The sequence below is a fragment of the Rhea americana genome, unplaced genomic scaffold (genome assembly GCF_003343005.1).
Source record: "Rhea americana isolate MKP2758 unplaced genomic scaffold, rheAme1 scaffold_155, whole genome shotgun sequence".
NCBI lineage: Eukaryota > Metazoa > Chordata > Aves > Rheiformes > Rheidae > Rhea > Rhea americana.
Window position 1 is genome coordinate 2158529 of NW_028185650.1, and position 13647 is coordinate 2172175.

At 39.9% G+C, this 13647-nt stretch overlaps 1 protein-coding gene across 1 annotated transcript in view; it reads left to right on the forward strand.

The window, feature by feature from the left end:
• LOC146598736 (cytosolic phospholipase A2 epsilon-like) overlaps positions 1–13647 on the forward strand; it is a 37647-nt gene extending 24000 nt beyond the window's left edge. Inside the window, exons 12-21 of the mRNA XM_085299890.1 lie at positions 1093–1240; positions 2113–2249; positions 3271–3493; positions 4908–5022; positions 6248–6385; positions 8066–8173; positions 9349–9540; positions 10394–10560; positions 12085–12271; positions 13439–13647. Of these exons, the coding sequence (XP_085156016.1) occupies positions 1093–1240; positions 2113–2249; positions 3271–3493; positions 4908–5022; positions 6248–6385; positions 8066–8173; positions 9349–9540; positions 10394–10560; positions 12085–12271; positions 13439–13647 (1624 nt within the window). The remainder of the gene's footprint in view (positions 1–1092; positions 1241–2112; positions 2250–3270; positions 3494–4907; positions 5023–6247; positions 6386–8065; positions 8174–9348; positions 9541–10393; positions 10561–12084; positions 12272–13438) is intronic.

Here is a 13647-nt window from a genome sequence, read left to right on the forward strand (position 1 = left end):
GCTGCTTTGATGCAAATCTGACAAGGGGAGGAAGTCCCGTAACTAGTTTCATTGACATTACAGACTCAGTAGTAGAGACAAGAGGCTCGACAAGAGGCTTTCTGTCCCTGAAAGAAAAAGRAAAATCCTGCTGCTTTCCAATGCTTGGCTATGGCTAGCTGGGCAGCCAGGGAGTCCACGGGTAGGTAGCTCTGGCCTGGACACAAGCCATCAGGTCTCTTGCCCGTGAGAGCTGTCTTGTAGGCACGGGGTGGGAAGGTGTTGAAGGGACGTTAGTGCACAGAGCAGCACAAATGCACGGGGAAATAAGCTGTAATAGTGGAATTGTTTAAGGAATGACTTACTAAACTCCGAATTTAAMGCAGATGAAATCTTCTTCTGAGTACAAAATGTGACATTGTACAGTTCTTGAGTAAAACCTGACCTGATAACTACTAGAGCAGAGTGTTGAAAGAGCTTGTCTAAGTGCAGAAGCCTGAGAACGGCAGGGGTGAAATCCTACCCCACGAAATTCAGTAACAACAGCCCTCCCTTCAGGGCCTGCGCATCGCTGATTCCTTCCTCACGCTGATCCGGGACAGGGCTACACGATCAGGCTCATCTCAGAGATGGGAGGGATTTTTCTGGAGCGGTGTTCAGCCGCTAGAGGGGGACGCGTTCACGCTAGGGTTGCGCGTTTCCTTCTTCCTGGAAATGCCAACATCTGAAATTTTATTTTCATATTAGATTTAGAATGAGAGAACACACGTTATAATTGCCAGTGACATGAGAATCAATACATATATTTTAGAATACTTGCACAAAGAAATATAGATGTTTTAATTTTAGAGTATTCATGTTAGTATTTTATTTCATTTTTAAAAACTATATATTATTCCTTGATCAATTAGCAATAAAGGAAGGYGATCAATCTTACTGGTTGAAACATGCTTCCTTACTTTTAAAAATAGTTATAATATTCTCTACTGTTCTCCCTCTCTTATTGCATCAATCTGCTTGAAGAGAAGMGTGTTGTAGATTATCTTCGATCTGAGTCCTAAGATCGGTAAGGGCGTGTTAACAGGTTAAAATATGTACGTGTGTTTATCCTAGCAATTGCTCGTGCAACCAAGACCTGGACATGCGGTTTGGCTTTGACTTATGTTCAGAGGAGATGGATTTCCTGTGGAAAAGGAAGAAACATGTAGCAAATGCTCTGAAAAATGTTTTTCACCTGCAACGAGACCTCCAGCAGCACGAAGTATGTATTCTAGGGAGTGGGTCTTGACTTTTCTAGTGTCTACATGGTCTCTCCTCAATTAATATTGAGGAAATTGGACCAAGTGTGAGTATCTGTTGTATAAATAACAGCTAGCATATTTATCTTAACTATGTTTGCTACTACCACCAAGTTTTACTATTTCAAGAAATGCTAATTGCATCTTATATGTATGGCAAAATAAGATTTGTCTGATTTAAGGTGTGTTAATCTCTTCCATCCTATCCTGTAATTGGCTTGGTTCTTCAATACTTTGTGCTTATTAAGTACATTATATAGCAAGTATTTCTTCTATTGTWCAAATATAATCATTTTGTGAGAGTTTAGTAGCCTAAAGCATGTCCTCTGAGTGCTTCTTAAAATACCTTCCCTTTCTTCCARTTCTGAAATTCCTCAGAATAAATATCCTGCTTTTTCAAGTAGCTTCCTGATACCGAAAAAGAATAACCTTGATGAGGGTAATTTAGTATCTTTGTGTGAATTGTGAGGATTTTTCATGGGGTTGGCAGGCAGATATAGTAGTAGACATGCAAAATAGAAGGATGTGACAAAGGAATGAGAAATGTGGAGAAAATACATTGTTTCATCCACAGAAGCTCATTTTCTTGTTTGTCTGTGCCCTCATTTGCCCTAGGTAGAGATGGGAAAGAACCCAGATTTGAGTTACTCTCTAATCTCATGTTCATGTAAGGAAAACAGTAATAGTAATCATTGTACCGTTTCTGAGCCTTCCTTTCCAAAAAGGAACCCGAGCTCGGGAGCTGGGCTGGGAGCAGTGGCCAGACTCAGTGGCAGTCCAGGGCACCACGCCGAGCATTGCCTGTCTGAGTGTCCTGTCCTTGTGTGTCTGGCAGGTTCCCGTGGTGGCTATCATCACAACAGGAGGAGGACTGAAATCCATGACAGGACTCTATGGCAATCTACTGGGGCTCAAGAAATTAAATCTCTTGGACTGTATAACATACATCAGTGGGCTATCAGGCACCACATGGTAAGGACAGCTTGCACAGAAGGTTTTACTCGCTCTGTTAAGGGTAGAAGCTGCTACAAGGAGTTGCAGTCACAGAGGCGTTAATGGCCATCAAGAATAAATCTGTTGGGGGTCAGTAGCTACTCCAAGAATTATAGTACAATCTCTTTGCATTTTAAAACAAGTTTTAGATTCTCTGCACTTGAAAGTGAGCTTGAAAAACTGACCTGGCCAAAAATAGATACAGTTGTTCTGAAAGTAAATGAGTGGGAGATTTTCTTCAAACATCACAGAAACAAGCTATTTCTCAATTGCAGGCCGTTAAATGTCACCTTGATCCAAAGCTCTGATTTTTGGTTAGTGGTTCTTGACTGCCCATTTCAACTCTGCACTTACAGCAGAGTTATATAGCAGAGCTGACGATTATCAAAATGAATTCAGAGGAAGCTGTTACTGGGGATGTAATTCTGCCTGTAGTACCGTGTCTGATCCCATCTCCRTGGATGTCCATTGTTCCCAATAACTTCTGTAGCAAGCTCTACTTTCTATGAGGAGAAARCTGTAGGACAGGGTACAATTTCCGCTGCAATCTATCATCTTGGAATATGGCCTGAGTATCCTTAGACAGTGTTATCCCCTGTTCACAGGACCTATAACTGTCTAACATCCGATGGTCCCATGTAGAGGGTAGCATGGAGGATGACGTTAAAATACAGTGTAGTGATGCGTAAAATTGACGCTGAGTGATATAAAGCCAAGAGACAGCACCTGATCTGATTTATGTTCTATAAAACAAGCAAAGAAAAGGTATTACAATTTGTGGCCTTATTGATGCTTCCTGAAGACTGCAGTCTTCAGGACCATTTTTGAAATAGTCATAGAAAATCTGGAGTGTTCGTTCTCCAGAACAGAACAGCAAAAACAAAGCAAGCACGAACAGTAACCAATACCTAAGTGTATACCTCTGTCCCCAAAGGTAGAAAATTTAAAGTCTTCTTTTGCCCCTCTTTACTTTTGTTGTCTGCATTATCTTTTTCTCCAGGACCATGGCCAGCTTATACAAAGATGCCTACTGGTCACAGAAGGACCTAGACTGGCATATTGGTGAAGCTCAGAAACAAGCAACCAAATGCAAGATGGGCTGTTTCTCTATGGATCGCATGAAGTACTATAACAAGCAGCTATGTCAGCGGAAAGAAGAGGGATACAGGACATCATTTATAGATCTTTGGGGACTCATGATTGAATACCTACTAAATGATGGGGTATGATGAATATTAATTTTCTTAGCGAATTGTTTTCTTTTTTTTTATGAGAGGAGAGGAAATTAACACATCATAGTTCTCCGTATCAATAAAGTCTTGGACTTCTCTATTTTCTTCAATAGGCTACTTACAGAGAAAAACATCGCAAGCTAATAAATTACATTATATATGCAGCAATTTGGAAAGTGTAATTAGACTCTGGCTGGTGTTTAGGCAGTTTCAGGCAAGTCTGCCTGAAATGCAGATTACACACGCAGAAAGAGTTCAAGATACAAAGCAGAATAAACTCAGCAGGGTCAAAACTRTCTGAAGCAAGCATTACTAAGAAGCAGCTGGAGTGCTTGCTGATTTGCACCCATTGACATGTAACGTGAGGTGCAGGAAGACTGGAAGCAAGTGCAGATCCTGTTTTTACTGACAAGGGCTGCTAAGACAGTAGCTGGTTTAAGAAGTATTAATTTTTAAAAGCAATGAGAAATCTTGCTTTCATATTATTTGAAGTGATTTCTACTGTTTCAGCACTGGAGCTGATCCCTCTTCTCTCTAGTTCAGCTACAGCTCAAAAAAGGCTGATCTGGCATTCAGGAATTGAGACAGGATGGGTGGGTGAGGATAGAACAGATCTGTGCTCCAGTGGGRATAAAATTGTATATTTATTGTAATTATTTATTTATTTTTATGTAAGTATATATTATATATAAGTATACTTAGGTTTATATGCAAGCAAATAAATATATGCAGTTCATTCCCTGATATTCAGAGCTCCTGGTAGAGTACAGAGAGGAATATTGCATATTAAGCAAGGTATAAGTTAAACAGATGTCTCTCTTTTTCCCCTTAACTCAATCAGATACTTAACTCTCCCTCACAATCRAGTCAAGTATCTTTCCCTTTGATCAATACTTACTGTTGTTATGTAACCATTAACCTCTCCCAAATCCTCAGGATCTAGTGACTGTCAAATTTGTCAGGCAGTTCAGGAGATTTTGATATATTTCTTACAAACCACTTCAAAGAGAATAAGCTTTTCTAAAAAAAAAAAAAAATGTTAGGTGGGTTTCAGGTTCCAGTGGCTTGTTCAAGGCTRGACTGTGATCGTTTTTGTGCTTTAAGAAGGGAAACTCTACGCTGACATATTGAAGGGTTTCCTTCAGCCTGAGGAGAACAAGCACTGCTTGCCACTTTCTTCGTCCTAAGAAGCCGCTTGCCCCTTCCCCTTCCTGGGTGGTACTTTCAAGTATGCCTAGAAGTATATGCAAAAGTAGATTTCCCTGTCCTCCTTTTGGGAATGAGTGTACGAAGTYGGGCTAGATCCTTGGAGAGAGTGACCTGTCACGCCGCAGCTGGAGCTCGGTCAGGTTCACCATGCGTTGTTTCCACGTGTTCTCACATAACGACTTTTCTTCAAAACCAGAAAAATCCTCACAAACTTTCGGAGCAGCGAGCAGCATTGTGCCATGGTCAGAACCCATTGCCCGTATATGTGTCAGTCTGTGTCCGGAACAACTACAGCACTCAGGATTTCAAAGGTAATGATGGTGTTTCAGATCCCATGGAACGAAATTTTGCCAATGGAATTCCTGGATTTTTTTTTTTTTTTTTTTTTTTTTTTTTTGTGATTTGCTCTTCTCTGACTGGTAGGACTTGGAGACAACAGCCCTGATATGTTAGTTTCTTTATGGAGAAATAGCCATTGCCTTAAGGCCATATGATTTTAATACAAGAGATTTTGTGATCATCATTTCACCATTCCAAGTATACGGAATTGAAATCCTGCCAGAAAGGCCATTTTTGAAATATTGTCTGGTCCAACTAGAATAAGAAAGTATTCGAATTTTCCAATAATTAAATGTTGCTTTTTGTCAATTCTGTTATGTTTTAAAGATGAAGAAGGAGTACATAGTTATGGTAAAGCTTGGGAAAACATCCAATGTAATCCTAAGTGAATCTTTTGTTTTGCTCATTGTTTTGGTTATTTTTTCCATGAGGAGAAGAAGCTGGAGGAGGAGAAGAGGAGGAGAAGAAATTCAAATCAGATTTTTATGGTTGAAGTGAAAGAATGAACCATTTCTAACTGAAAAGGAAATTATGGTCCATGACCTTTCTGTTACAGACTTTCCTCACACTGCAGTTATATGAGACAACTGTCCTTCACTTGGAGTGACATCTTAGAAAGTCAAGACAAGGTTCTGTCTTCCTTAGTACAACACATAAAGAGTCTAAATAGCCACTTATATCAAACTCATTTTTTGAGTTTGCACATACCTAAATTACTCAAGCRAAGAAAATGCATTCCATTCTGTTAACTGTATCCATAACAGTGGAAGTATAGACGTAGGGTAGGTAAGGGCAGAGTGTAACCTAGCGTGTGCCTGGAGAATCCTGTCCTGGTGCCTTCACATGAGGTATGTGAATRCTGGTGTCTTTCCATGCTTGTAGTGTGCATCTGGTGCCACTGACAGCACCGCTGCCATGCACATTTTGCCTGCAGACACAGCAGGTTTGCAGTGTAACTGTTCCTGCCTCCTTGTATTTGTGGAAACTTCATAGCCATAATGTCTGAATGCAGTTGCATGCAACCAGCTTAAATGCCTGAYCCCATAGGTAGTAGCTGATAAATAACATTTGGCAGAGAGAGTAGAAAACAAATGGTCTGTTCCACTTTAGAYTGGTTTATGCTCTAGCAGCCTCCCTTTTCCTCCTCAGCTGAAAGACCAAGAGTGTTTTAAGTGTCACTTTGTGGCTGTATTGCAGAATGGGTGGAGTTCACCCCGTACGAAGTCGGATTACTGAAGTATGGAGCATTTATTCGCACAGAAAATTTTGGAAGCGAGTTCTTTATGGGACGCATGCTAAAAAAACTCCCAGAATCTCGGATCTGCTACCTTCAAGGTGATGTATTGCAATGTACTGGAAAAGAGGCAGTTTGGTATGGTACGAAGCTGTGAACGAGAGAGTGGAACTTTCTGGTCTGATGTACTGAACCCTGGCGTGGTGTCGCCTGCCAGGAGATGCGTGTGTGTGACAGCATGTCCAAAAGACTWTAGTTAATGATCTCTCATCTTTTTTTCAGTTTCTTACCACCGGTCTTGGTGTCCATAAACTGCTATAAAGTCACTTTTTAACATTCTGTCTTATAAATAGAATAGATTAAAGCTCTAACATTCATTATAAGGAATGTTTCCCATTTCTTTGGTTATTCTTCCAACTCTTCTCTGAGTGCACTCCAATTTATGACAATTTGACACTATGGGAAATACGCAGCAGTGGATCCACTGAGATGTTTATGTTTAATCCTAAGTAGAGAATCCAATCTACTAAAAATGCAGGCAGTCCACTGTTAGAAATGAGATGATGGAATATTTTATGCATTTGTTTTTATTTTCTTGGGAAGTTGCAGGAGTTCAGTTTTTGCAATTCAAAGCATGCGTAAAGCTATGCTAAAAAGTCTGTGTTGTATAGAGCTCCTCATAAGTGAGGTGCCAGCTGAGTGCAGCAGTGGGACTGGTGGTAGGTCCCGTTGGACAGGCTGTTAACGAGTCAGTTCTCAAATGGTCAGAACTGAAGTCTCCACTCTGAATCCCTTTGATYAGTTCCTGACTTGTGTTGGTGGGACTGTGGGCTTAGGGCTATGTGTAAAGGTAATAACATTCCTTTACCGAGTAATTAGACTGGAGTAATTAGAATCACAAACAAACCCAACAGATGAACACAGATCCATGCAAGTCCTGTTTCAGTCTTCTCTTCTTGTACCTGTGCTCCTCCAAAACTGCTGTGATATTGAATAGTCAGTAATCCCAGGAAACACCTTTAAAATACTGCCACTTTTGTTGGCCTTTTTTTCTTCCTGATCGACTGCATGGAAATTCATTTTCTAAATACTTTGTATACTGTATTTGAGTACCTATCCCCCTGAAAATTAGGAAGTCTCACTACAGCAGACTAATCAGAACCCATTTTAAAACAGCACCAGCAGGTGACGTGGTAGCATTATAGGGGTTGTTTTTTGTCAGCAAAGCCACCAATGTCCCTGTGGGAAGTAAGAGGGGGGCAACCCTGGACAGAGACAAGAGTGTGCAGAGGAGAAGGAGCTGGCTGAGTCTGTGAGTCTTTAACTGTTAAAAGTGCAAGGTTTTCACTTGTGATTCCAACAGCCAARCAGTCAGCGCACCCGTCTGTAAAAGCGCCCATGAAAGCCGATCTGAAGCATGTGYAGAGAAAGAGCAAAGAAGATAAGGAAGGAAAGGATGACTTTGCAGGATCCGCGTTACTGTGAGGAGCTCTTAGTTTGCTTCTCAAGCGAGGGTCCTTTGCACCTTTTCTCCCATTCTTTTCTCTCTCTCGGTGCAGCAGAGCCATGCAGTAGGTTAGGTATAGTCCTGACTTAAGTGTGAATTTTCATTTTCGGTCAGAGCCAATGCCATAGAAAATCAAGAGGAATTTAATAACTTGAAAATTTAGAAATACATGAATTGTGCCTATTCAAAAATTAATCCAAGCGAYTGAAAGAGAAGGAAAAAAGACCAATTTCCAGTTAAAATGTGTTCTTGTGTTCATTAATTCCCTTTATAGGTATGTGGAGCAGTATATTTTCTGTGAATCTATTACAAATATGGGGACTGTCCCACAGTTCAGAGGACTTCTGGAAGAGATGGACCCAAGACAAAATAGAAGATGTAGGTGAGAAATTTTAAAACATTTTGCTTAAGGTGATGCCTTTCTGCATTATCCTTCCAACTAGTTTACAGGCAATGTTGTATTATCCTCCTAAAGGATGGTGACTTCTCCTCCCAACATGTAGGCTTAGGGAAATACTACTGTAATTATTAGACTTACTTACTAAAACTCTTCTGGTTAAAATGCTTAGTTGTTAAGAGTAARCTTTAGAGGAGTCACATATTTCTCAGAAAATGTTGTGGCTTTGCCCCTTCTGACTCAACCATACAGAGCCAAAAATTAGTAGCAGAGAATAAAGTTATTTTACTGCTCATACAGGGAATAAACCTGAATATCAATTGACTAATCGTTATTTCCCAAATTTTTATGTTATTACTCAGTATAGTAATTACTGCATTGGATTCATCCTGGCATGAAGATAAACGAGGCCCAGAGGCCATTTTCTGAAGCAATACAGAAACCACAGCTTTATTGCTAAATCATTTAACATGATGATAGCTGCAGTTATATGCATCCCCAAAATAAAGAAAAACAGCTGCGCAATCTCGGAAACTGCCAAGTCTATCTTGTTGCATTGTCAGCCACCTGGTCTGGCAAAGCACGCTGTGATTTCAAGAAACCACACCTTCCACCATTTCCACTTTTCACCTACATAGGCTCTTGTGTAGTCACCCTGAAAATTATCTATAGTTTCTAAGTATGAATATATTTTCTACATTTTCCTCAGATGTGCTKGTTTTGTTCATTAAGCACGTTCATGTAACTACAGATCGTTGCTTTATAGAAGCTTTCACTGTTACAGTAGACCTTAAGSTGTATTTTTGTTGCCCATCTGGCCAAGCAGAAGGGTATGCTTTAGCCCCTTTTTCTCTATGCTTATCTCTATTTCAKTATATTCTTCCATGAGGATATGTAACTTTCTGCCTGGAAATTTATTGAATTACTCAGTTTTGTTAAGGTATCCTTTTTCYAAGACTAAACACAGCTTCTGATGAACCATCTCTAGGCTAAAGCTCAAGAGTATCAACAAAGCTTTCTGACAGCGGCTGCTGTTCTCCTTCAGAACTATTTTTTGTTTAGTGAGTCCTCTCAGAACAAACTTTGTCATCTCTTAAGTACCAGGCCAACCAGAAATGAATATGAATTAACAGTTTGCCAATTTTTATCCACTCCTCTAGATGAAGACCCAATATTGCCTACAAGACCCCATGAGCTAAGGACTCGCACATACACTGCTCCTGGTTCCCTTTCTAATGCTCTTCGAGGTGCCTTAACTGACCGCTTCTCAGTTGCCCAGCATCACAATTTCCTGAAGGGTTATCAGCTGCATAACAACTACCTTGAGAATGAACACTTCTGTCGATGGAAAGGTAACAGGAACTAGTATTTACAGGCGTGAATTCCACACGGTTTTGGGCAGAGTTGAGGAGAGAAACCTGTAAGACTTGAAAGAAGATTGCTAACATCTCTCAAAGGAACATTTTTTTTTCGGAATAGAGAGAAGAAGCTGAGAGCTCAGTGCTGCCAAGCATTTAAGTATGGTTTTAAATATAAGCATGTGTTTGTGTTTGTGTGCTTTAGGTGAGCGCTCTCTGGGCCCAGAGAGGAAGGGTAGACTTGCTGCTGACAGACTGGAACTCGGGGAGCAAAGAGCAGAGAGAACATGGGAGAAATCTTAATTTGGCAAGACTGGGCCTCTGACTTTATATGCGACAGGAACATCAGAGAAAACATGGCCCTATGAGCGAAAGCTGGAAGGGAATGGGGCTTTGTAGTTCACAGAAGAGAAGACTGAGAGGGAGACATAAATCTTTAAGCATGTTTAAAAGGATGGGAATATTTTGTTATCCATGTCAATGGCGTGTAAAATTAAGAACAATAATTGAACTGAAGCAAAGAAGATTCAGGTTAAACATAAGGAAAAATCTTACTGATGGTATGAGTATAGCAAATTACTGGAATAGATTATTTGGGATTCTCAGCATAGGAGATTTTTAAGAATAAGTTAGGCAAATCTGTCAGAAATGCTGTATAGACCCKCCATGGAGAAGAGAAGTAGATTTAGATGGCTTCTTGAAGTCCTTTCCATGCTTATTTTACAATTCATTGTTGTAACAATTAAATTAAACCAGGTATCTGGAATAATCAGTTCAACATTGCAGTTTTTTCATGTTAAAATATCCACAGACCTTTTTTTCATGCCAATAAATATTTTCCTTTCAGATACTGTGTTAGACACACGTCCCAATCAGCTAATGCAAAATCCTGATCATCTGGGCATGATAGACGCTGGATTTTTCATCAATACCAGCAGCGCACCGCTTTTAAGACCACAGAGGGAAGTGGATGTCATCATATATTTAAGTTACACTACTGGATCACATTCATTGGTGAGGAGGGTCATGTTAAGAGGTGCTGCCTGTCCTTTTGCAGCASCTAGAGACACTAGTTATTTCAGCTGTTCTCTTTTCAACTACTATTTCCTTTTTGARATACTAGAAGAGATTGGTGATTCAAGGGAAGAAGTTTATTTACTAAGAATGGTTTTAATCCTCATTTCAGAAGCTCTGATGTTAATAATTCATTTAAATCATCTCACTTCAGAAGCACATCATCTTGCTATTAGAAAACATGCATCAGAAGCAGCAGAGAAGGAATGGGTTTGCATGTGATAGCTGAGAAAGAAGTTTTTCCAGGGTTATGTTTTTCACTGTAGTGATTAATATTGTTCCTATTTCTTCCTGTAACTCTTGGAATCWCCCTTGCTGTTTTATGAACGTATGGAATTATTCAGGACATCAGCATGCTTTCTTCCAGAATGATGGAAAGAGCCTCTTATGCTTTATGCTGAATGAAGCAGGTTACCAGATCCGGAACAGGAACATAAATATGAGAATTCATTTCTTACGACTTAAATTAGAATATAAAAGATTAGATGGATAGTCAGGGGCAGAACATTCCTAGGACTAAAACGAGATGCTACAGGGAAGATGAAATGACAAGCATCTTCCTGCAGAAACTCAAGTTTCATGGAAATAGAGTTAGTTAGCTGTCTATAAAGCTCTGCAGAAAAGAAGTTTGGGTCTTYATACCTCAGAAGTTGAATTTACTTAGAAACTTAATTTTACCCAYCCTGGCCAATGTGGATGGAATTACATTTTGTGAATGAGAACAGCTGTGCTACTGTTAATAAGCCATATGATGCATAAGACATACATGTAACGAAGTTTCATTTCAGCTTCACACATTGTCTGAGATTAGACTACTTTTTTGAAGAAAAGCTGCTGCGATTGAAACATATTAATAGAAACTGTTTCTTATTGGATGATGTCTGCTACTAGATGCTATGTACTATATAGCGCAGTACATAGTGGGACATGATGTTGTTTCATTAGATATTTCAGGGAAAAGGCACAATATAGCCTCATACCTCAGAGAAGCTGTTTTTTCTCATTAAAGTATTAATCTCAATAAACACTGCACCATAGTGCCTGCACAGAMATAGACATAACTGAACGTACAAATTTAACTTTGTTATCCACTGGCTTCCTGGCTTCCAAGCATGTAGTAAGTTCCCTTAAACATTTTCTTATTGTTGTTTTCTTTTTCTGATTGATTCTATACAATCTATTAAACACAGGGTCTTTCCTTTACTAACATTATGTAATTTGCTCTAAACTTCTGCAAATTGATTCTATCTGAAATTAAGTATTCTCTATCTCTGAAATTCTGTTTACAGCTTATGATTAAGAATCTAGTTTCTACGTGGGGCAATTTTGTATGGAGTAATTCCTTCTTGGTGAGAAGGAGACCCCATGGATCTAAATCACTGAATCTTAATGCTAGATAACCGTTCTTGGGCTTTAAGACAACCAAACTGAATTCTAATATTGATTGTTTCTGTGATATTCCAGTCCCTGGACAAGGCCTGCAAATATTACTCAGAACAGAAAATCCCGTTTCCCAAAATTTCTTTGAGTGATGAAGATAAGAAAAATTTAAAGGAGTGCTATGTCTTCCAAGATGCAAATTCACCAAGATGTCCTATTGTGATTTTTCTTCCACTTGTAAATGATACCTTCCGAGAGTACAAAGCACCTGGTAAGTTGTAAGTGGTGGCAAAGCATTAAACAAAAGACAACATTGCCAGCTTCCCTGACTCTGATACAGCCTTATTTCTCTTTGCTGGCTGGACTCATGGGGATCACTTTAGCTAATTAAAATTCTTTTTCCCATCTCTGCCAGAGTTGCTATGTTCATTTATGTAACCTTTGGCCCTAGGGACCTTGCTTCTGGCTGGTATTTACCTTCATCTCTCTGCTGCTGCTAACATAAAATGTTGCCAGCTATTTTAAAAGCTTTTCCTAGAAAAAGTATGGCTCACTCAGACGTGTTTTCCCCTGCATATGTTGTCAGTTGTCCAGGGATTTAATCCTACATTTTAAGTGATATAGTGTCATGAGTGAATGGTGCTGGAGCAAGAACTTGGTTTTCAGATTAAATCCTGCAGTGTCAAAATGAATATGTCTTCTTGGTAGTTACCCTAGTTGTCATTTTGCTCAGTGTGCTCTGGCGGGGGGTTGTCATTCTTTGTTATTGTTGTTTGTTTTTTGACACAGTCTGCTGCTTGGTATTCACCTCCTTTACAGCCAGTTGCAAGGAAGCATTTACTTTTTTTCTTGTGTAGCAGGCAGGTAAAGTCCAAATGTTACAAATGCTATTTTGCCTTCCCGGAATCAAAGAGACATCAGAAATGCAAACGCAGAGATGGCTCTAGGTGGCCRGTGCCCCAAGGCTGCAATCTGGATTGCAGGAACTTTAAGATYTCATGTTTCTATTTCTCCTTTCTTGCTTAAATGCTATTCTGTTACCAGCAACTCCACYCTCTCAGCCAGGGTCCACAGAGGTCCCTGCTGCTCAGGGCAAGGCCAACAGTGTGTTCGTTGATAGCCGGCTATTGGAGCACCCTTTCAGACTGACGTTCCTCATTGAACCATGGCTTTAGTAAACAACTGTTTATCAGTAAACCACAGATAGCGTTACGATGCTGTCACTCACATTTCCCTACTACCTGCATTATTTCAGGCATGTGATGTTCCTTTGAATAGGAATGGTGATATGTGACCTGAATTACTGCCTCATACTCAGAACATTTAAATCTTGTGATTTCTCTGCTGGAGAAAAGTCTCCGTCTTTGGGCTGCTCTGGACAGCTTGTCTTGACTAAGATAAACTAAAGGTCACAGCAACAACTTGTCTTTTTTTCTAGGTGTAAAGCGCTGCTGCTCAGAGATGGAGGAAGGACAACTTGATTTGAACAGTCGCTGTTCCCCCTACTGCATGTTTGCAGTCAGATATTCTGATGAGAATTACCGTCGGCTGCTTAACCTCAGTGAATACAATATCCTGAATAACTCTCAGATGATTATGCAGGCCTTGCACATAGCAATGCAACGGAAAAGACAAAATATGTGCTAA